The sequence below is a fragment of the Trichoplax adhaerens genome, genomic scaffold (genome assembly GCF_000150275.1).
Source record: "Trichoplax adhaerens TRIADscaffold_14 genomic scaffold, whole genome shotgun sequence".
In the NCBI taxonomy this organism is placed as follows: Eukaryota; Metazoa; Placozoa; class Uniplacotomia; order Trichoplacea; family Trichoplacidae; genus Trichoplax; species Trichoplax adhaerens.
Genome location: NW_002060956.1, coordinates 1680460 through 1704991, shown reverse-complemented (window position 1 = coordinate 1704991; position 24532 = coordinate 1680460). Strand labels below are relative to the sequence as shown.

Genomic DNA, 24532 nt, shown 5'->3' with positions numbered 1-24532 from the left:
TACAGTATACTGTCATGGTTGAAAGAAAACAATTTTAGCTATGGTGTAGCCTTGAATTATATCTTTACATTTTTTAAAAATAGACTTTAAATTTGACTCAAATTTCACGCAGGCAGATCAGTCCAACCTTGAGTAATTTGCTCTGGATGTCTCTTTTTATTAATTATTATTATTATTATTATTTTATTGCTGTATTGAGTAGTTTTATTCCTTTCAACTTTCGAATACAAACTATCAGTCACTACTCACTAGTACTGTACACTGTATTGTACACTGTACAGTACATGACATCCGGTCGATTCAACCATTTTTCAACTCACTTGATGTTACGGTGTAATATATTGTACTGCGGTGAAATACTGTACACTGTACACTGTGCTGTACGATACTGTACTGGACGTCAAAGCTGAATTTGAAATCGATCGATTAAAAAAAAAAAAATTTGTGTTTTTGTCCCCAAAACACAAAGTTCAATATGACTTCTAGTAGCCAAGACTTTGGAAATAGATGGACACCAATTAATGATGATGGTAACGATGATGTTCATTCCGAGCGATCGTTAAGCGATCCTCTATTACAATCCAAGATCGTGCAGGATAGTGCTTCTGGCTTAGAAGACAGAGTCAACTCCAAATCCATTTTAACAACGACAAATGGCGTAACCATGAGTTATGATGATATTCTGCAAGCCATCGGCTATGGTAAATTCCATTATATTCTACTGCTAGTTTGCGGTTTAGCTGTAGCAGCAGATGCTGTAGAAATTCAAGCCATTAGCTTTGTTCTACCCTCTGCTTGCGACTTAAAACTCAACGATATCGAAAAAGGCTGGTTAACAGCTATTATCTTTATTGGCATGATGGTTGGTGGTTACGTTTGGGGCGGCTTAGCCGATGTCCAAGGAAGACGAAATATCTTACGCTATGCTCTCTTTGTCAATGGTTTATTTGGATTAATTTCCGCTTTCTCGCCAAACTTTGGATTCTTTGCTTTTTGTCGATTTATGAGTGGACTAGGGTAACTACACTCCTCCTTTAATTCTGTAACATTACTAAACTCTACCATGCCCTCCTTCCTATGCAACTTGCAATCAAACACTTGACTAATCGTACTCGCTAAGAACAAAAGAAATACCTTTCAATGTTTGATTTTGATAATATCACAGCAGAGAGATTTTATACCCATGCCTAGCATTCATATTTAGTAAAGGATAATTAATACTCCACTTCTTACAGTACTTAGTATTAATACCACGAATACACAAAGCAAAGACCCCTTTTTGCACGAATTCCACGGCAATCAAATTGCCATGAAAATTCTTGAAAGTAGTTAAATTAAAACACCCAAATTCAACCGTCTAGTATTTGCTGTGGATGTTTTATTTACTGCGTTACATATACAGTGTTGCAAAATGACATTTTGGTTAAGTGTCCTTTTATTGTACACTCATAACTGAGTATCCCCGTCATTGCATATAGTATAGTATTTATCCATCAGAATAATTAATTAATTATTGATAGTAATTTCTCTATATCTACTCAGTAATAGCGCTTGTTATATCGCACAGTATTTATCTATCAGACTATTTCCAGTAAGTCTTTGTATATGAGTACCCAGATTCTAATTCTATCCAGTCAATTGTAGTGTGCTAGTAATCATCGACTGCATAATTTAAAGTCTTCACTATGATAGAATCAAGTTTTAAGGCTAAATACCACATATTTTATAATCGAAAATTTTCTCAAAGTCTAGAAAACTATAAATCTAGTCTTTCTTTATAGTTACTTTAGAAATATTGTTATAGAATATATCTTTAGTGAAGCTCAATGAATCATTCAGTTCAATTCACCGAGAAATAATTAGTATTAATCTGTATCGAAATTAAACAAGAAATTATTACATAATGACTACTGTACAGTACTTGTATTCTTTACTCTATCGTAAAGAATTTTAAAGCTGTAACTGCTCCATAGCTCTTTGATGAAATTTTCAATTCTAAGTTATGTAGGTAATAATCTCTTGTACGTATGCTGTCTTATAGTGTTGGTGGCTCGATGCCGGTCGTCTTTTCCTACTTTACAGAATTTCAACCTAGATCTCATCGTGGGTCTATGATAACTATATTGGCCTGTTTTTGGATGCTAGGTACTATTATCGCTGCAGGTTTAGCATGGCTCATTATTCCTCATGATATCGGTGGCCCACTGGGTTCGATTTTCTTCGGTAGTTGGAGGATATTTCTCTGTATAGCTACGTTTCCTTGTTTCACAGTTGCGTTAGCTTTACTTTTCCTTCCTGAAAGTCCAAGATTTTACCTTGAGGTAAATGATAATGAAACTATTTCTTCTAAATTAGGATGATTTTACGGAGATAACTTTCTCGCTCCTTGATAAAATCTAGCTCTGTCCAAACTGTACTTCTGTAAATACTAGAGGGTACACCTCGAATTCTTCGCTCTATGCTTAGGTTGGTGAACGCCGTAAAGCGATCAAGAGTTTGCAAACTGTTGAAAGATTTAATAGGGGTGCTCTTAGATCAACCTTACATGTAAGTCACATTGTTGCCATAAGAGATGGAAAGATAGTATCTACGTATTATACAGTCCTGTAATCATGACGCACAAGAATTTAGAAATAATCCTGATACTAAATTCTTATTTTATAGTTACAAGATCCGTCCACTCCTGAGACCGAGAATACTAATAACAACAACGCTGTTACAAACACAGAAAATAAAATGACTGTACTTTTTCGTGATGGTAAAGCATCTGCAGCAAAGGTTTATTGATAATTTGCATGCATATTATCTTTACGCCAACAGAGAGGCAAACTATTGTAGTACCCGTAAGAATATTTGAAAGTTGCTTACGTATGCTGATAATGTCTTGAATCTTCCAATATCTTTGCTGAATTACTACCTCACACATCCTTTTGTGAATATTATTAGGTTTTACAAGCATCGAAGGAACTTTTTTATCAACCTTACTTAAGAAGAACCCTAATTTTGTTTAATATTTGGTTTACATTTTCATTCGGGTAAATTAAAATCATTTGATCTGTAGTAATCCCAGTAAAATATAGGTTTCGGTAAAAGACTCGTATATGGAATCATGCAACGCTCTAATTTAATATACCTGACCTATTTATCTATCATTATAGCTATTATGGTCTGTCTTTATGGTTTCCAGAATTGTTCAAAAAATTTGCTGACGGAAGCACCTGTTCAAACCGAATGGTTACTAATCGTAAGTTACTGATTAATCTGTATCTACATTATTTATTTATCCGTATTCTAATGTAAAGCTAATAATACAAATTCTTAGATACAGTCAAGCCACCTTGTGAGCTCAATGCCAACAATACTGAAATTTACTTTGAATCATTTTTGACGTCGATTTCAACTTTACCTGGAAATCTCATAACAGTCCTATTAATAGATAGGATCGGTAGAAAAATTATCTTAGGTATTGCTTTACCTTGAATACAAAGTTCACTCCTATCATTATTGTTACTGTACATGAAGCTATAACACTTTCTTTCTTGTATGGATATATAGCCTGTTCTATGGGTAGCTCTGGAGTAGCAGTTTTTTTTATCTGGTTGGTAAATCGAAAGCAGGATACAGTAATATTGTCATGCGTATTTAGCGGATTATCGATTGGTGGATGGAATGCTCTTGACGTCTTAGGCCCTGAATTATATCCTACACATTTAAGGTATTTTAATTGCATATGATAACCACTGTGATCCCCGTGCTATTATCCCTTATTCTGGAATACGTACACATCTGTCTCACTCTCGTAAGTACACTGAATACCAATTGTATTACCTCTCTAGATCGACAGCATTTGGCCTACAGTCAGTTCTGGGTAGAATAGCGTCCGTTCTAGGAAACTTACTTTTCGCTCAGCTAATCGATGTTGATTGTGCTATACCGATTTTACTGGTTTCAGCTTGCTTGGGTTGGGGAGCTATTTCAGCCATTTGGCTGCCCAACACAACTAAAATGGCGATCAATTAATATTCGTATTAATTAGTTAACTACCATGGTTCTAGTAACTTTATACCTTACGGTTTGGTACGCGTATAAGGTTGCAGCTACTTCGATTCTCATATTTAAAATTACTCAAAGTGCAATAAGATAGATTACATAATCCGAATAATTTCGATTTTTACTATTTCATTAGCTCTGCAGAGAGCACAAAGTATAGTAGGGCATTGCAAGCTGGTTTGCTTGTCTCTTACGCATTGTACTTGCCTACTAGTCTCTTTGGTTTATCAACTATTTTTATCTCAAAAACGTAAGCATTATTCCAAGAACTTGAATAGCCTGCGCTACTATTATGATTACTTTAAGAAATTATAGATATTAATAGCGATACTATAACATGAGAATGCAATTGTAGCGTAATGCCATTATATCTGCTACTCCTAATCAAATAATTTCTATTTGTATAAAATAGCTACTTGACTCGAATTGTACAATATAATTAACCGTTCTCTGATAAATCAGAGCATGTAAAATCATACACAGTAGACTACTTCGTAATGATTTTGACGGAAATGATTGCTTTATCAAATCTTGATTGGATATCGAACGGATCTACAATACTTTTGATGTTCTTATTATGGATTAATTTAAAGGCAAACTTTTTATCGGCAACCGCATCAGCTATTCCAGCGGCATGATGAAATAATGTTAGAAACTAGAAATACAAACACCTGATTGCTGCGGCATTAACGAATGTAACTATTTGAATATTTCTGAGAAACTAGAGTAGAATTCTTGTTAGATTAATTCTGACATCGACGAAACCTCATTTGCCTGTTTTGTCTACAAATTTGCGTTATTGCAATATTGCCAAATAAAAGAATCTGAGATAATATACTCTGACACACATAAAAGCATACGGAATACGCTATCAAAGTCATCAATCTTACTCAATTTATTGCAATATTTAGAAATAGTTAGCCGTCGTATTGGCATAAAGGAATAATTTACAACCATGTTTCAACCAATTTGCTAATCGCAAAGCTTTTACTATTTTAGTAATATATTTGTAATTATTAAGCGATGATTTGACATTCTGCAGTACTTTATAACTACTGTATTCTAGGTAAAGTTAGAATATAATTAGCCCTAAAAGTACTTTCAGCGAGATCTTTGTGAGTAGCATTTCGTCAACATTCTAGCTATCATCACTATTGCATTGTACCGTAAAAGATTTCAAGTTGTCGTATAATTCTCGATGCTACATTCATTCTTATGTCTAATCAATAAAGAGCATGCAAGTAATATTAAATCTGACATTTTTTAGTATATTTCTACTCAATTATTTCATTTTCATTTTATAACATCCGATGTCTATCACATCGTCGTTGATAATTATATATCATCAATTCCTTCCTTCAATGATACTATGTAGTAAAAATTTGTTTATTACACATAGTACATTAATAGAGTGCCTATTTGCAATAGAATGGACGCTGAATTACCATGGCAATGAAACTTATATCGACCATGCAATGCGTTCATTTTCTACATGTCAAAGAATTGAAAATTAGGAACTAAGTTTAATAAGTACGTCGTGGGCATGCAGTTTATTTCGATATAATCACTATCTTACCTATTCGGCTAATAAAATTGACAACTGGCTGATGTAAGCCAACTTTGGCCATTTTTTTAGGAGTATTCCCTTTACATGATTTAGTAAATAGGTCAGCACCTTTTGAATAGAGACTTTTTATACATTGCAAATGTCCATTGCGAGCTGCAAGATGTGCTGGAGTGCATTTATTAACATCGAGTTGATTGACCTTGCTGCCATTTTCTAATAAAAGTAGCAAACATTTGGTATGTCCATTGGAAGCAGCCTTATGAATCGGTGTTGAACCAGTATGATCAAGATGTGCAGGATTCTATAACATGCAGTATAATATTTTAGTCCTGATATATAAGGTGTCATACTGCTTCTAAATCGAATATACAATCTGTAAGAGCAATTTTCTCGTTCCACATAATATTTAAAGATAAAATATTGGCTATAATTTGTATGTTAGAAAGAAAGCGCGACACAGCTGTTTGATTATCGTTCTAGATATGGAAGTTAAAACGCTGAAAGAAATGACCTAACTTGAAATATCACTAAAAAAAATGCAATGGAAATTGAATTTTCTTGACAAATGCCCTAAAAACTGATCAATATTGACGAACCATGATTTCTAAAGCAGATTTATTGGAGATTCATTTCATCTGCAATGGAATCCACCAAAGAAATTGTATCGGTTCTAATAGAACTGACTACCGAAATATCTACGAAAATATATTTGTCAAAATGTATATCCTTAATCTTCTCGTCACTATTGCAATCATTTCTTTGATTATTACGGGAGGTCTGATCAATTCAAGCTAAAATCAAATTTTTCATGTCATGCTTGCACCATAATTAACAAGAAGTAAACCTTGCTTAGACTGAAGATAATGTGCAGATATTGATATACCATCTTGATGCATTCCACGAGTATTTGCCTCAATCGCGTTACTCAATAACTACAAACAGCAATTGCAAACAAAATTACTTTTACTTTCCATTTGGGTGCTTTGTTCATATCGTAAAGTTTTCAAATTTTATATAATATCTCAGTATCATCGGTGATGGAATTAATATCGTTAAAATTAATCAAAACCCAAATAGTTAATTATCAACTCATTTAACTATTTTATTTTATGATAAGATTGGGAGATTGAAGATTTTATAGGTAAATGCTTAGATTCTGATCGGCAGTCATGCAAATTTAATAATAATTCACTGCTTCAATTACGGTAGTTGGTTGTCTTCTAAAACTGATTCTCGTCAATTAAGCAATATAAGCCAAGGATGATTAAAAGAATACAGGGAAAGAGGATCTGTAATAGAAGACAGGAAATCCTATTAAAATTCTCTTTATAACTGCCCTGCAACGTGCTATAGTATAGTGAACGATCTTTAATATAGGTACTAAATAAGATACGAGTTTATGACTTTAAAAGTTGATCATAAACTACTGTAAAATTTCAATTTTCACTACAGAATTTATACGCTTTAACTACGTATCTGTATACCTGTAAGCAGCTTAATCCAAAAAATTACTAGAGAACATTACCAATGATAAGCAATCATAGCTGAACACCGCGGAATGCAACTCCTTTCCGTATATTTTTAATTTCAACTTTTATTCCAAATTAAAGTATTGGATTGAATTTATTTTTAAAATAGGCAGAATTCAAGACAGAGCAAGTTTAGTCATAAAGGGTATGATTTTAGTTACTAATGGTTTGAATTTTTACTACATTAGAAAATGGACAACATATCCTCATTAAAGTGCCAAGTACTAGGTAAAATTACTTTTGGTAAATTTAAAGGGAAGCTGGACAAGTTTATACCTGGAAACAATCTAGTTGCGACTCCACTATGATCAATCGATAATGGTACCACACTGATTATAATCTAAATATTTCACCTGCAGTATTAACTCGTCGAAGTAAGAAAGAAATGATTCATTCCTTTTCCAACAAATTAAAGAAATCAAAGAAAAATATTATGAAAAAGGTGAAAATGTTATGATTAACTTTAAGTAATTAGTACTCATATTTTATATGTTAAGGGTCGCTATCTTAATTAAAGCTTGAAATGGACTAACAATCGAATAGGAATGACTAAACGATATATTATATATATTATGAATCGCATGATTCTATCACCCATTCCAAAAAAAGGAAATAAACAGCGAACAAGCGGGTGTGGTAATTAGTGTAATAATAAAATCTGATTCAATGCTAACTAACCTGTCCTTCTTCTAAGGCTTTCCTTAAAGCCTTGTAATCGCCAGCAAATGCTAAGGAAAAAATCGAAGAAAACTAAATTATAATAAAAATATCAACCGATTTCTTGATCCAAAAAACATGTTATCTAGGATAAAGATTATTTTTAATGCTGCTACTTATTAAAATTTAATATCGCCAGTAGAAAAAATAAAACTAGATCACAATTGAAAACATAATAAACTGACATGATACCACATCATAGTCTGATGAAAATCTACAGTGATCATTCGAGTTTTAAGAGTTTTATGGACTAAAAATAAATGAATACAATCAGACGAACAGTTACCGATTAAGCTATCGCCAATTTCCTAGTAAATATCGATTATACATGATTAAAAAGTTATTTAAGAAGATCATCTGATTATTCTCGTCTTAACTACCAACTCTTGAGATGTAATCGGTTAATTCAACTTTTAAGATCATTTGTCGGTTTCAGTTAAATTTTAGTTATTCAAATTACCTATTCCCTAGAAAGTAAAGATAGGACTAACTTACCAGCTTCGTGGATGTTTAGTTGGCGAATCATGACGTGAAAGTCAACTTCTACAGCCAAAAAAAGGCAGCTAATAGCCCGGACAAGGTTAATTTCGACTTTTAATTACTAAATCAATAGCCTATCTTCGTTGAGAAAGTGACAGCCTATCCAAGAATTATCAAAACGTTCTTAGAGACAGGCATGAGCGTATTAATCGGCTTGGAGAAGATCAAAGGTATTCCTCAGTCGCTACTATAAAATCTATGCTTTTTGTCTGATAATGTCCTGTATATGCTTTATTACTAATAAATTTTAGAACAGTAAAACCTACTAATTCCTTACGCTGGCTACTAACAAGTACTAATTTTTAGTTCCGTTAATTACTTTCTTCTTCACTCACTAAATAAATAGCAATAATTGTAAGGTCATGTTAACTTTAAGGATAGTTCAAATAAATTATTCCTTACCTTGAATATTTCTCTTGTAATAAGTTGCAGCCATTGACTATAACTTAGATTATGATTATTAGCAGATTCAACTATATTACTTAATATTTAGAACGAGAAGTTATTATTTTCATTCTGTTAATATCATATAGGGAAACGAATAAATATAATTATCTATTAAAAGGAGTAGTTACTAATAGAAAGATGATGATTATTGTTACTATAGCAACTTCGCTAATTTTCTCATTGAATTTTGTCCGTTTAATAAATATCAGCCCTCACCCTCATTCTATTAATAAAAATTGTCTTAAAAAATAATACTCTAATCTCGGTCGATAATATTATAGACCAGTAGAATTTCACGTTGTCATCCTAAAGTGTTATTTAAAGTTCATCTATGACGAATAAATTGATTGATTGTCATGGATAAAAAATTAAATATAGATTTGACTGTCATCATCCATTGAATGAACCATCTAATTTATATCCGCCTCTATTCGAAGGATAATAACAATCAACGCTATTATTCTTGATTTCTCTACTATATCCACAATTGCACATATTCAAATAGAATGATGAATTTACTGCAAAATTTATAGAATACATGCAAAAAATCTAATTTCAGTGTATGTACAATTGTGAAAAGTAAGACAAAAACATACAGAATATATAGATAAGTTTCAGTGCAACATTAATGCAGCCTAAATTAAAATTAGATACACCAATTAAGTAATAGAAATTTTGACGGTCTTTACATTATTTATCATTTATGTGCTTAGGCTGAACATTGAAGGGTCTAATTATTGTTATACAAATAAAAATTTTAGGTTTTCAACACTAGAATTATATGAAATGAGATTGACATAATAGAGAACAAATGTTTTTCGTATTATACGTCGGATATATTGTTTCACTATATAAAAAATGATTCCATCTAGCAATAAGAATGGCAATTACTATTGAATATAATTTTCGATCTGGTTCCAAGAGTCGCAGTATAATTCGGGATAGAATCAAAGTAAAGTCACTTTTAGTTAGTTTGACGCTATATGTTTCTAAGCATGTTTGTGTATGATTGGATAACCTTCGTTAAGTGCTTATACTTCTTAAAAATAATTCATTCAAGCTCGACATAACTTTCATCTATTATCATATATCACGCTCCTTATTGACGACTTCCAAGCAAGTATAGTAACTGCTATCGTATAAGACATATTAATTGGACATTACTACATCTTATAATAATTCTATCGGTTTGCAAGTTAGCAAGTGATACTAAATTGAGCTTGACAGGATATATCAAGCTAAACTTTAAAGATTCTATTCACTCATTAACTTCCGATGTAACAAAACAAGATAGATTTGGCCCTTTTATGTGAATTTAGCACTAGTATGCAGCCTCAGCAATATTTATAGACGTCCTAAATACGTATTTATTAAAATAATGATTTATCTCATTATTTATATTCGTACACCGAAGGATATGTATTGTCCATGTGGTAAAATGACGGCTAAATTTCGCCATGCAAGTACAAAATACTGTAATTACCTTATTATTTAGTTATGATTACTATATATTGCATTTATTTTATTATCTATTTCTAAATCATGCATTTAGTTAATGAATTTGTATATAATAATATGTTCGCAGTCTACAGTATTTCCAGTGGTACGTCTTTTAGCACATGCGCATAACCTTCCATAACAGTGAGAATCTGCGGTTTAAGATTAAGTACTCAAGATTATCCAAAATCAAATGCTCTTAATCCTAAATGTCCTCGTTAAAAGCTATTTGTGATAGTTTCTGAATTTAAACGTTTAATATTTTGTACTATGGACTAGTTACATTCACAGTAAATTGAGAGCAATTGAAATACAAGCATGTTCACAAACACATTTGCATTATAGCAACCTTTTATTTTATAATTACCTTTTTTCTTAAAATAGTAAAATATCCATGGTAATTTAAACCAAAATGTATTACTAACCAAGACTGGATCTGGAAAGTATATGCAGGCTAAAGAAGACACAGTAGAATAATATCAAATATATTCGGAATTATTCTCCAATTTACATCCTATTTACTGCAATTCATCTACATACTTATCTAACAGAAGCAAAGTCAATAAAAAAATTCGTCTATCTTGAGTCATCAAAGACTTTTTAACTGCACTAGTGATAACGTAATTTTAAGTCAATATATCAATCTGTAAGTTGCAACAGAAAAATAATCCATCAATTCAAGATAATAAAAGGCTACAATTTCAAGGTTGATATACTCTCATCTTATCTGTGTATTGATTTTCTACATAATATGTGAGTATTTTAAGTTCTATCGAACTCAGTTATGATAAATTATATCTACTTATAGCTGAAACTTAATTTTTAGTCTATGTGTATAGATTACAATCTAATGTACATTATGTAAGGCAATAGCCCAAGCCCATTCTGTACTTAATCTATCTGCACTAACACTACTAAGATCTAACAAAACTCCAGAATTGGATCCCGAATTGGCTTTAAATGGAACATTTCCCTCAAAGCCCAACAATTTTACTGAAGTTTTTGGCGTTACTTTAGGATCTGTCAAGGCCAACTTATTACTAGCAGGCCAACTATAAAAGAAAGCATAGACAGTTCCTTGTCGTTCAGTGTACCTATACGAAATTAAAAATTAATACAATGAAAGTTTTAATATGGTTGTACTCAATATTAAATTATGTATCAAACAACTAACCAAACGTCATTTGTAATGGTATCATTTTGGACTCTCCAGGGTATGGAATTATATATTCCTTCACCATTCACCTTTAGCCAGCTACCAAGTTGTGTCAACCTCTCCTGAAATATTGGAAGTATTCTACCATCTGACGTTGGCCCAATATTAATGAGAATATTGCCGCCACAACTAAACGTATAAAAGTAATTTAGTATTCATAATCCTAGTATAACACCATCATAACAGAAAGGTATCAGTCAAAATTACATATTTATAACGTTGGCAATACCGCAAATGTTAGTGAACAAGCACATCTATCAGCAGATAGATTATGTAGTATGCTTTGCAACAATAATACATAACAGTCGTAATCTTATCAATGAAGCGCATTTATGGCTTCTACAGCGAGTGACCGCCTCAACTTTACGAAATTGTTTAAAATTTTTACATTTTAAAAAAGTTTATGATAATTCAATAATTTAGATTTATTCAGATTATACCAAAATAAAATTTATTGCAAACCTGACTGTTCTAATAAGCACTTTCGTTAATTCTTCCATGGAAAGATAATTTTTTAATCCTGAGGATCGATCAAAACCCCATGAAGTAAGATCTAAAGACATAGCATTCTCCCACTTATGTTTCTGTAAGACTCCTGGATCAAATCGATCTTGACAAGTATAATAACCACCATGATGACAAATGCTCCCTCTTCCCCATCTGTCATTAGTAATTATGGTTTCCTTGACAGGACTTTACGAAAAATAAAGTGTAGAAATTTAGAAAAGGCATTATGGCCTGCTTAATAAGTAATAAATCTGCTATACACTAATTTCCTATAATATAAAGTTGCTGTTCTACTAGATGACTAACACATCATTATCATGAAGTTCTTTAATAAATAAATCATTGGCGTTGAATACTGCGATTAGCAGTATACGCGTAAGTAACAATTGCTAAGTTCACCTATCATTGTATAGCCACGCTAAAAATTCTTGGCTTTGCCAATATGTATCGGGTGCTTCCCAATCACCATCAGACCATAAAAGATCAGGCTTGTACTGATTAATCACATAGTGCAACTCTGGCATTAATGTCTCCTTAAAATATATAATATATCACACATATAGTATCCAAATGAGAAGTTTTACAAACTGTATGGCTTCTTTCTACGCGTATTACCATGTATTACCATGAATAGTAATACTACTGGAGTATGAGATTTACCGTGATAAACTTTTTCGTTTTGAAACTATTCTTTTTGTCGAAAAGATACAAGGGATTAAACCATTCATACAATGAATGATATAAACCAAGGGTGACATTGGTTCGTTTGCGTACGGCGTTAGAAATTTCAGCTGTATAAAAAAGTTACCAAAAGTCTAGTTAAAGAATATCTATGTTTTATTTTAATTTTAATATTCTATCCTTTTAAGCGGTTATTTCGTATTACTATATTTATGTCGATATTATTCTTATTGATAATATTTCAAGCAGAACTGAGTAATAGCAGTATCTTGGTGTTAACTCTACGATAGTATAATTCTTTGCTTTAAATTTGCACCGTGTGAGAGTAATACTGAAGTCGTGCTCATATCGAGAGCTAACACACAACGCGTAAATAACTCCCATGCAACACAGAATATTCCATGTAGCACCTTTACGTAAGCAAAAAAAGAGCTTGCAAAGCAACAATTGATGGTCATGCTGTACTTAAGGTTAAAGTTTAATTTTTTAAAGGTACTATGTTGAAGAGTAGTATAAGGATAGTAATCCATTCTACTGTTTCGCTGGAAGATGACTATTGCCTTAGTACTGTAAGTATGCTCCGTAAGTAAATAGAGCTGGTTCTCATTTGACGGGGCTCATAAGATTGATCCTATTTTCGTCTCCTGATTTCTTCATTTATCCACTAGGGATCTATTCTTTTTAACGTTATCCTATGTGCGTATAATACTGTAGGACTAGCGATTAGAGTTCGCCAGCTTCGAGATAATGTTACGGGGACTACTGTACTGGATAGAAACTTGAGAGCAGTCCTTGCGTGTCAACATGTCCCCAATAGAACTATTCTACTGGTAAGTTTATTTTGCTAAGTGGATCTATCGTGATGACTCTTGTTCAATCTAGAATACAAGTGAGGCAATACTTACGACTTTAAAAGTCAGCACCTTTTATATAAGTTTAACTTGCCTGTTAAGTCGCGATGTGGCCCATTATCGACCGAATTCCAATTCCAAGAAACATGGCTCTTATAATTAGTCCAACCTTCATGGTGTTTGGTTGTAAATACCACATACCTATTATCAAAGAAGCCAATTTTAGCGATCAACAGTGAACATTATGCAACTTCTTAGTTCTCTTCATGAAGTGGATATTCCTCATGAGAGATGAGCTTGTAACTACTTGTTTCTTCTACCATGACATGACGAATCAAGTCGAGTATAATCGACTTGCTCCGATATGACTACTGTAAGTAGTCATCTTACTTCACTTTATTCATCACTACGGCAACAAATACAATTTCATTTCTATTATCATCATCATCTAGTATCAGTCATAGACCATTATCAAGTTGTTCGATCTTACTTTGCACCCGAATTTTCAATTAAATGGGCCCATGCATCAGCATCGAAAAATTCAGCGGTGAATGATGGTGCAAATTCTGGATAAGAAAATCCAGATGGATAATTTTGTTGCATAAATTGGTTATCTTTACTGCTATTTAGTCCTTTCCAATGCCACCAAAACCATTCACTATCGAAGCTTGGAACAGAGAAAACGCCCCAATGGACGAAGATACCCACCTTGGCTTTATCGTACCATGACGGCAATGGACGAGCATCTAATGATTTCCAGTTAGGTTGATATTTCTTTCCACTCGTATAAAAGTGAAACCACCCGAAGCCATGATTGTTGCTCTCTACCTCGGTCTGATGGATAATTCTCAGCATGATAATCATCAAGACAACGATCATCAATAGGCAATATCGTCGTTTGCCCAGATAGGCAGTATTTGACCAAGGAAAGAGTCGATTTGCATGATGCTCGTATGATTTAGTCATGGCAAGCCAGGAAATGAAAATTTCTCCCTTTAGCAAAGTCCAACTTTTCCTGTCTGTTTATATCACTAGGATAGAATCGACGACCCTGACAGCACCAAGACAATGTTCTCCAAGCACAATTTTACTATAATAGCGATGACAATTGCCAGTGTTATTGTTGGCAGTCCCAAGGCAGGATCCCCCCGACTAAGGTCTCTACTGTATGTACTGTACACTGTACACTGTAGTATGGACTTCTGTATAGAATGAGTGAGTGGATAGTACTGTACAGTACGTCAACAAGATGTTATTGATATTTAGACCACTAGCAACGCATGATTTGTATAAGAAATTTCCAACCAATCCTACAATAACTGCAGTAGAAATGAATCAAGACATCGACAGTAGTGTTAAGGTCATCAAGAGCCCATTGATCAAGGTTGTTATCATCTTTTTATGTGAAATTTGAGCTAAAAGGAATGAAAATGCCTTGAACATTGAAAGATCGAAGTACAGTAAGGCATGCTTTAATCTTCAATCGTGGGTTACTCAATATTACACTACGTTACTGTACTGTAGTCCATGATTGTACCAGGGACTACAGTAATGTCGTGAAGAGAGAAGACATAATCACTGTTAGATCGACTGAATTACTATGCTTATGGTGAATATCGCACATGATTTGCATTAAAGTCCCTTCCATAGAGACTCTAATTTGCATATTATTCTTTTTTGTAGGGAATTTTATTTATTTTCTATTTCGATCGATTTGATGTCTTCTCTCTGCAGTACAGTGTACAGTGTACAATACAAAGTTAGTGCAGCTACTGTACACTGTACACTAATAAATCAGTACTGGATGGATGGGTCTGATGGACAGACTTTCAATACCAACCTTCGACAGGTGTAACTGTACTGTACTTAGTATGGATGTTCAGCAGTCTGTCTTGCGCAATCACGTTTCGACTCATTCAAGGGCTTGAATCAAGCCCATGGCGAATCATGGCGTTGTAGAATTGCTCCCTAGTTGAACTTGGTAAAATAGAATCGAGATCAACGGAATGGTACTGAATTTAGAAAAATAAGCAAATTACACTATCGATCATCCACATCATAATATTATAACCAATAGAAAAAGCTTAACTATATAGTACAGTCATAGGCCACTAGAAATATACCTAGATATTCTTCCGCTGGTCCATGTACTGTACAGTAAGTACGACATACTTATTCATGGAAATAGGGCAGATTATTTGTCGTAAAGGTCTGTGAACATGCTGTTTCACTCCCAAGTTGATTTTGCTCTGGGCACTAACCGTCTTCCTACGTGAATACGCTCTTTTAGATACATAAATAGTAGGCCATCGACTCATCAACAGTGCACAAAAGTATCTACCTTTTTAACTAGACCTGAATGGAAAAATTGCAAAACTTGATAACAACATGGGGAGTATGGCGAGTTCAGCGATGGATATACGTACAGTATACAGACAGCTGAACGTCGCAGAATATGGCCGTTTCCGATATTACAATTTTCCAGAACATGATTTTACTGTATACAAAATTTGAAAAATAAAGTCTGGACACATTTTTAATACAGAACTAACTAAGATGTGTCCAGACTTGCCGTGACGTATTGTACTACAGAATTACCTTCATTAAGTTAATGTCTGTCATCGAATGACAAATTTACCTACTGTACAAAGTAAAATATGTGCTCAACAGTGGGGTAAATTAACCCCGCATATATTATACACGTATACATTGACTCAACTACTATATAATGCAATTGTGTATATCTAAAAGAAGGTAAGGCATCAAGTTTTTCTTTTTAGAGAGAAATTGCTGATTTGCCGCTGTATAATTTCATATTTACCAATATGCCATTGCAAATTTCAGTATAAATTATATTATATATGCAGATTACATAATGATGTAATCTGTGATAGGATAGCAGTACAGTGGCATAAATTTTTTTTTTTGGGGGGGGGGGGGGAATTATTCAACCTAACACGCTAGAAAAAATCAGATTATCACGTTGTAATGATCCTAAAGAGTCCAAGGACATTGTACTGCATGATGACTGCATTCATGATGCATCATCATTCATGAAGTTAATGAGAATTTAGTAGAATAGAAAAGAGTTGGTTGGTCGAACAATTCAATTCGTAGTATAGCACAACTTAGAATACTGCAGCAATTTTCCACTATACACCTACGACAATGGATTGTAGTGGATGGCGAAAATTCTAATCAAGAAATTCATTGATAAACACTCGTACAATCTAGTCTATGATCGCTACCTTACCATTTACTCAAACCAACTACTGTACAGCATCGGCAATATGGAGAAGCTTATACAGTGCGAACGAGTATACTGTCTTGCCATGGACAACAAGATATATTTAGATGTATCTCATCGTTGATGCCATTACAAATAAAGTACTGTATTTTCAGCATACTAAATTGTACAGTAGCCAGGAGTAGGGGGAAAACAAATAGACTTGCACAGGTGTAACATGTTTTAACGATCCAAAAGTAAAAAGTACATCCAGATTGTAGAACAAGTGTGGCTTCTACAAGCAATGATAACTTACAGTAGTACCAGACATATCTCATAGTTTATGCCATTGCAAGCAAAAGTACTACCAGACGCATCTCGTAGTGTATGCCATTGCAAATAAAGTATTACCAGACGTATCTCGTAGTGTATGCCATTGCAAATAAAGTACTGTATTTTCAGCATACTAAATTGTACAGTAGCCAGGAGTAGGGGAAAAACAAATAGACTTGCACAGGTCAATATGTTTTAACGATCCAAAAGTAAAAAGTACATCCAGATTGTAGAACAAGTGTGGCTTCTACAAGCAATGATAACTTACAGTAGTACCAGACATATCTCGTAGTTTATGTCATAGCAAACAAAATACTACCAGACGGATCTCGTAGTTTATGTCATTGCAAACAAAGTAGTGTATTTTCAACATACTAACTTCTGTTTTAAACGATCCAAAAGTAAAAAGGACATCCAGATTGTAGAACAAGTGTGGGTTCTACAAGCAATGATAACTTAAAGTAGCACCAGACATATCTCGTAGTTTATGTCATAGCAAACAAAATACTACCAGACGGATCTCGTAGTTTATGTCATTGCAAACAAAGTAGTGTATTTTCAACATACGAACTTGTACTAAATTGTACAGGAGTAGGGGAAAAACAAATTGACTTGCACAAGTCAACATGTTTTAAACGATCCAAAAGTAAAAAGTACATCCAGATTGTAAAACAAGTGGTGGGTTCTACAAGCAATTACAACTTCAAGTAGCACCAGACATATCTCGTAGTTTATGTCATAGCAAACAAAGTACTACTAGACGTATCGCGTAGTGTATGCCATTGCAAATAAAGTAGCGTATTTTCGGCATACTAAATTGTACAGTAGCCAGGAGTAGGGAACAAACAAATAGACTTGCACAAATCAACATGTTTTAACGATCCAAAAATAAAAAGTATATCCAGATTAGTAGAAAGTACAACAAGCGTGGGTTGTACAAGAAATTATAATTTAGTACCAGCAGTAAAGCGACGACCGACGGGTGTTTCAGCTAGTACAGTACTGCAATAGAAATAACTACCAACTCATACCAGAGTACAGTAAGGTAGTAGACAGTAGGCATATCCCAAAGGAATACTCAATCGTAGGCAGACACAACGCTTGGCAAAAGACAAAATTGATCTAAAAGCTTGAAAATTGTTTCGCTAATCCGCTCTACTACAAGTTGGTCTTCCAAGTTAAAGCCAGGGCAAGCATTTTTCTAACCCTAGTTGAAGACTTGGTCGTTACTTCTTGATTTTCACCGCTGACGATGCTATAGACTGGTTGGCCAATTGGATTGGAATACTAAATTAGCAAAATGGACAGGTACATACTGTAATCCATGGATTCCCTTCCAAAATATCAATGAATGTTTGTTCACATTAACTTGACAACTGCTTGTCCAAGTACTAGCATGCATACAGTTCAAGTAGAATGTTGAACTTGATCGTATGGGTCTAAAAATTGTCAATTCAAAAAAAAAAAAGCAATAGCATAACCAAGTTCTCCCTTTCTCTACATCAGTACATCGGAGAATCGAATCATTGACCGTTTAGCTATGAATGGCTAGCCTTCTGGTGGAAGTAGACAACAGTTCTAATTATAGACTAGCTTTGAACTTGATGCCCTCTAGTGATACTGGACGTACGCCATTTTCCTTATATTGAAAATGCCATCTACTGTACTGTAGTAAGCGGCAATTATGAACTTGGTCGTCGTAAATTGCTTCTAAAAATCACCATGTCATGCCAACATACGTAATCTTGAATCATGAGAACTACATGCTTATTTAAACCAAACTTCTCGTCAGAAATTTCTTAAAAGCAATATTGATACGCCAGTTTTAAGCAACAAAGTGTATATTGTCGCTGACTGCCGCATACTTTGGGGCTGTTGTCAGCTTGCAGAGCAAACTTTTTGTCCTATCATAAGATTCGGCTATCTGATATCGAATCATGATGGCCATGTTGTAATAGACAACCATGATATAAAACACTGTAGTGCTGTCTTAGTGTTACTGCACTCGTTCAAACATCGTTGAAATGCTTACCTACGCTAAGAGACTATAGCACATCTAATCAACTTTTTAATGCATCATGTAATTGATAAGTTAGTTGTGTATTATCGACGTAGAACTTTCCTACTGCAGATAGACCATACAAGCCATGCAATGCAGAATATCAAACACCCAAATGGCTATAAAAAGTAGATTGTTTTTCTTTTCCAATCTTATAGCAACTCAAGTTTAATAAACTATACATGTCGTCCATTTCTCAACGAAGGACCAGCGATTTGGTCTCAATATCCAGCTGCGGTAAGGAAAACTGCTTCAATTGTAAAAATACCTAGACTTTGATTCATGCTAATCAAGATATTGGATTAAGCAAAGGACATATTCCATTCTAGTGGTAAAAATTACAGTATCGTTGTACAGTACAGTACAAAATGTGTGATTTACACTTTATTGCAAGATGCTATTTTATCAACAGTAGAACAGTAATGGGCATTTCTTAACGCTGTGCTATGTAGTCATATACAATGAAAAAAATACTTGAAGCAAGTGATCTCATTATTTCACCAAGTTATAAGGTGTAAAACTGTTCAGTAGAACATAACATTCAATCAAGTTTTACTCATTTTTCATTAAATCAGTCATTATTACAGACGTCCACGCTTTCATATGATGTAATGTTGGTAATTCATTCACGCTGTAGTTAGGTTTCATACCTTTATTTCCAGGTTGCTATCATAGCTATCCTATCGCTAATGCAAAGGAGAAAATATATGCACAAGTATTGCAATGGTTATCCAGGATGGATATTGTATGTGGATAATTTGCTATATTTTAACTATTACGTCGATCGTATACCGTTGCTTATATAATGCTTCAATGTAAACGATATTAAATGATTTTTCTTTAAAGTATGACAATTTTGATAACTATTATACTGTATGCATAAATTTAATCCATAGCCCAGTCAACTTGTTAGAAGTTGGCGAAAACCGCTTTGGTTATGCAATGGCCTTTGGAGCATCGACTACCGCTGTGTTAGCTCTGTTTACTAATCAAACCTTCGACAGAAATTACTGGGTTTCAGGTAAAATAATGGCGATTAAAAAACAACAACGCCAATTCAAGCTTTGATTGCAACATTGAGAGTCAATTCCATACAAAATAACTGTTCATAATGTCGACAAGGAAAGGTTAATTTATTTTTAACTTCCATTCCATTGCTAGTACTACTCGGTATCTTTATCGTCTTCCGAGTGTCCGTTGTTTACTATCCACTGTTCGCTTGCCTGTCGTCCAAATTTCGACTTTTAGGAGCGGTTCTAGGTTTCCTTCATTCGGCGGACATGTAAGTTATCACCGTATTTTCTACCTTTTGAGTTCATCCATGTTAAGTCCTATGAACTGCTAATAAACCTTTGTCCTCATACGGTCTCTTTAACCTATAGAGCGGCTATCCATCTCCTAGGTGTTATTTACTGCCCTTCATTTCAGGTAATTGGTGAATCTAAGGATATATTTGCACTACAACTTTATATTCTTGATATTCTGTGCTATACCTTCTTACCCTGGTGTCGATATATCGAGTTTGCTGTTATAACTATACATAATAATATTCTTTATTTAATTTCTTCCTTTCCTGCGTTACTCTGTATCGTATGTACATCAACAGTCTTTGGGACCTTATTCCAACGTTGTATTAAATATTCCAATATTTATATGCTTGGCGTGGTTGGAGTGTCATTTTGGATATTTGATCATTCTTGCAATCTATAATCACGTCAAAGGAATTACGCAGAAAGAAGTAAGTTATATTTGCTAAGATATCGATAGCAACATTCTCATACGCTATTAGTGAAGTGCTACACTGTAGCTGCTTAGATATGACGTTTAATAGCGATAATCTATTACAGTTAACATGATATATATATATATATTGTTAAAATTCTCTTATTTAAAATTGGTTTGTCTAATTTTACAGAAACTCCGTCCTTTCGTTCATTTACAAAACTATCAATTCATTCACGTGAAGCTTCTTTTGAAAGCCGCTGAAGAATCCGATTTGTACGTGTGCCATAAGTTGTTATGGCAGACCTGCAGCATTAATATACTTGCACGCAAATACAATTATACAATGTTTCATAATTGTTGAATTTATAACCTAGGTACAGCTTACGCTAAAGTATACGATAATATTAATAGATTGTAATCATTTATTACACATAGCGAAACGGAAGAAGAAAAAAAGCCTAATTCCGTAAGGGCTTTCCTTACCAAGTACTTATATAAACCTAAGCCGCGTAAGTCAAATGAAAGTCAATTGGCATATTATTGGTGTAGTTATTGTTATGAAGTCTTTCAATCACACGATGTCAATCAAATATGCTGCTTTAATTATTGCTAATAGACTTTAAATACCCACCGAGGATTTTGTGTACCTTCGTCGTTGCAGCTATTGCCTTATATGAGGTTCAACATTGTCATTAAAATTAATAAACAGAAGCTACATGAGTTAAATTATTCCTATGACTGCGCCTCATTGGAAATGTTAACCATATTATGACTACTGTCAATTAGATTACAGTGATGTACTATTACCTTGCTTCGAACATTTTCAATCCTTTCGAAAACTGGGTAATGCAATATTCAGAATACCTAACTATTGTGCTAAATGCGTCAAAGAAGGATAACTTACAATTTGTTTACAACTGCAGGGGTGAGAAACTTTAAGACTGTAATTAAAAAATATCTTCTGATGAAGGATTTTAGTAATAAATTACCCTTAACTTAATATACGTGTATTTATCAAATTAACTTTTAGATACCTGGATAGTCGTAACTGTTATTGCCAGCAGTTTAAACGCGTTATACCTATCCCATATGCTCATCCTCTATCGGTACATTGTAGATACTATTTCTTAATTTGCTTGTAAATATTAAGAAAAATTGCAATAGTGTTTCGATTTTAACCTTTATTATAAGCATGTTACTTTATTTGGTAAATCGATGAACTAAATTTCTTATTCACTATTTGGTTAGTATTAACAAATTCAAACTGTACCGTGGTGAAAAATCTGAACTTCCTATTGATAAATATACCTCATTTGGCTCCGTTATAGTAAGACATGACTGAAATATTCATACTCTATACTCTAATTGTCGTCATGAGATTGACACATAATACTAATCCTAACAGAAAAAGTGTTAATTCTTGGTACTAAGTGATAACTTTACCTTTTAAATATAGCAATCAAGTATCTGCTACGCTGGATATCAGATCTCATATATGCTATGGGGTATCTATGAAATTTGAAGATAAATTTTCGTTATAAAAATTCTAGCCAAGTCCTTGCCGATTTAATAATATAATCATTCTGTTTGTTTTTTATAAAATAATAGCCTTCGTCGCTATTCATTTCATATTGTGTCTGGGCATCTTATTCGTAATATACTGCATCATTTATCCATTAGAAGGAGTTGGTAGTACCTGGTTTTTAGACTTTGTCATGTAAGATACAGTATTTTTGTTCTCACTTTATCTAATAATGACATCAGTACTAATGCATTATTACTACTCAATGACAGACCCATCGCGACGTGCACTATTTTAATAAATATCTGGCAGTTTTTGGTTAGTAAGTACTTTTTTTGTCAAGAGCATGGGAATATTAATGCTTTAGACAACAGGTATATCTTTTTTATCCTAAGGTGATTGATACACAATCTTATGAAACTTACGACAACTTTATTATAATTTGTAGGCGATTGTATCACAATTTTGACTACTTCATCTTCTTCTATAATGTCATGTGTGGTTTTTTCTCGTGCTTATTTCGTATTGGTAAGTCAATCATACTTGGGCTATTACTGCTATCAAGAATGGATTGCAGTTTACTGATGAGTCCTTTCGAAATGTTTGATTCAGGTAATTATAGTCTCAAGTAACCTTAGTTTATGTAAAAAATTCATAAAACTAACATGACTGTAACACAAATCATAAATAGCGATATTCCGTAAAGTAGATTGATCTACACTTATTTTGCGTGTATTTCATAGCAAGATCTGTAGTGTTTGCAAAATGTACTGATGGTAGAAATTCCAAATTATGAGCTTTATTGCTGTTTCGCAGCTTAGTTGAAAACAATTACCGAATCTTAATTATCATCTGTGCCTGATTGCAAATATCTAGGATTTGATGGTTACTTGGGATTCTTGTATGTAGAACACATACATTGTCATCCAGTACTGGTAACCTTTTGTGAGATTTTGCTTAATAAGGATTTTATAAAATCAAGTCATGATATGAAAGTCGCTTATTATGGTACGAAATAGCCGATTTTATTGTTATTGAAAATACTAAAATTTATGACCACATGTAAATCGGTAGGTTTACTGCTGTGCACGTTTATGTAACCAGTTATTATTATAACATTATAAATAGGGGGATCGGATGACGAAAAATGGGGTAATCCTAGAGAATCAGAATTCAAAATACGAAATATACAAGCTTACAACCGCTGGCGAGTGGCTGTCCTTCTCATTCGGAACAAAACGTTACGTAAACTACGTAAAGGGTATCTGGAAGAATTGAGAGAAATAGAAAAGCTAGAAGAAGAACATCATGAGGATCAGGCTGCTATAAGAAGAAGAAAATTATCAGTTAATTCACTATTAGATAATGTCCGTCGAAGTAATTATGACATTGCCAATAGTGTCCCAGCCGAAGCTAATATCTCGAATGATGTTATTCATAATACTATGGAAGGGTCTAACGAATCATTGGCTACCGCTAAAGAAAGCAGTCGGCAAAACAGCCAAATAATCTCAAATGTTAAAACAGCAGTAGCACCACTTTCACCAACTGGTAGTAGTCATGGACAAAGTAACGATGAAATAGAGACAGTGCGACAAAATATAGTCTTAGAGGTCGTAGATAAAAAAGCTCAATTTTCATCCTTAAGTAATAGCATGGGTGAATTATCAGGTGGAGTCAAAACTAATACCGATTCCCCAAAAGATGAAAACGCTGCACGAAGACGGCCTCCGTATCCTGGTGTAAAATCTCGACATGCTTCAAATAGTACTGGTAACATTGCAAGAGATCATGAGGGCAAGGAGGCACGTGAATATTTGTTGTAAAAGGCATACTTCAAATTAAAAATGCAACAGCAGCTAAATAATTTAATCTCAACTAATTGGTGGAGATAGTACCATGGTTTCCACAAACATTTTTTCATATACTATTTGCTTCACCAAGTAGCCATAAAGGCATTTCTTAGCTCATATCACAGAATTGAAATGATTTCATACTTATTACCGATCTAATGGAATTTATTAAGATATGATCATGACTAAGCTGTAATCTAGGTTTTTTCATA

At 33.6% G+C, this 24532-nt stretch overlaps 3 protein-coding genes across 3 annotated transcripts; 2 read left to right on the top strand and 1 right to left on the bottom strand.

The window, feature by feature from the left end:
• Positions 1-664: 664 nt before the first annotated feature.
• Positions 665-3999, top strand: TRIADDRAFT_36521 (uncharacterized protein; the record flags this gene model as incomplete). The annotated part of the gene is made up of 8 exons (XM_002116292.1): positions 665-1017; positions 2042-2321; positions 2467-2601; positions 2947-3035; positions 3159-3234; positions 3346-3463; positions 3556-3715; positions 3837-3999. Coding segments are annotated over 8 exons (1374 nt in total), but the record flags the coding sequence as incomplete, so codon positions are not given.
• A 7195-nt stretch (positions 4000-11194) lies between these two features.
• Positions 11195-14457, bottom strand: TRIADDRAFT_30613 (uncharacterized protein; the record flags this gene model as incomplete). Its single annotated transcript, XM_002116189.1, has 8 exons — positions 11195-11441; positions 11522-11692; positions 12026-12256; positions 12470-12603; positions 12731-12861; positions 13512-13513; positions 13693-13803; positions 14093-14457. The coding sequence occupies 8 exons, from the start codon at positions 14455-14457 to the stop codon at positions 11195-11197; spliced, it is 1392 nt and encodes a 463-aa protein (XP_002116225.1).
• A 5705-nt stretch (positions 14458-20162) lies between these two features.
• TRIADDRAFT_60305 (uncharacterized protein) lies at positions 20163-24293 on the top strand (the record flags this gene model as incomplete). Its single annotated transcript, XM_002116291.1, has 11 exons — positions 20163-20241; positions 20382-20502; positions 20603-20648; positions 20827-20958; positions 21136-21218; positions 21381-21454; positions 22554-22662; positions 22740-22841; positions 22916-22995; positions 23344-23475; positions 23596-24293. 11 exons carry the CDS (start codon positions 20163-20165, stop codon positions 24291-24293), a joined length of 1656 nt encoding a protein of 551 aa, XP_002116327.1.
• Positions 24294-24532: the final 239 nt, after the last annotated feature.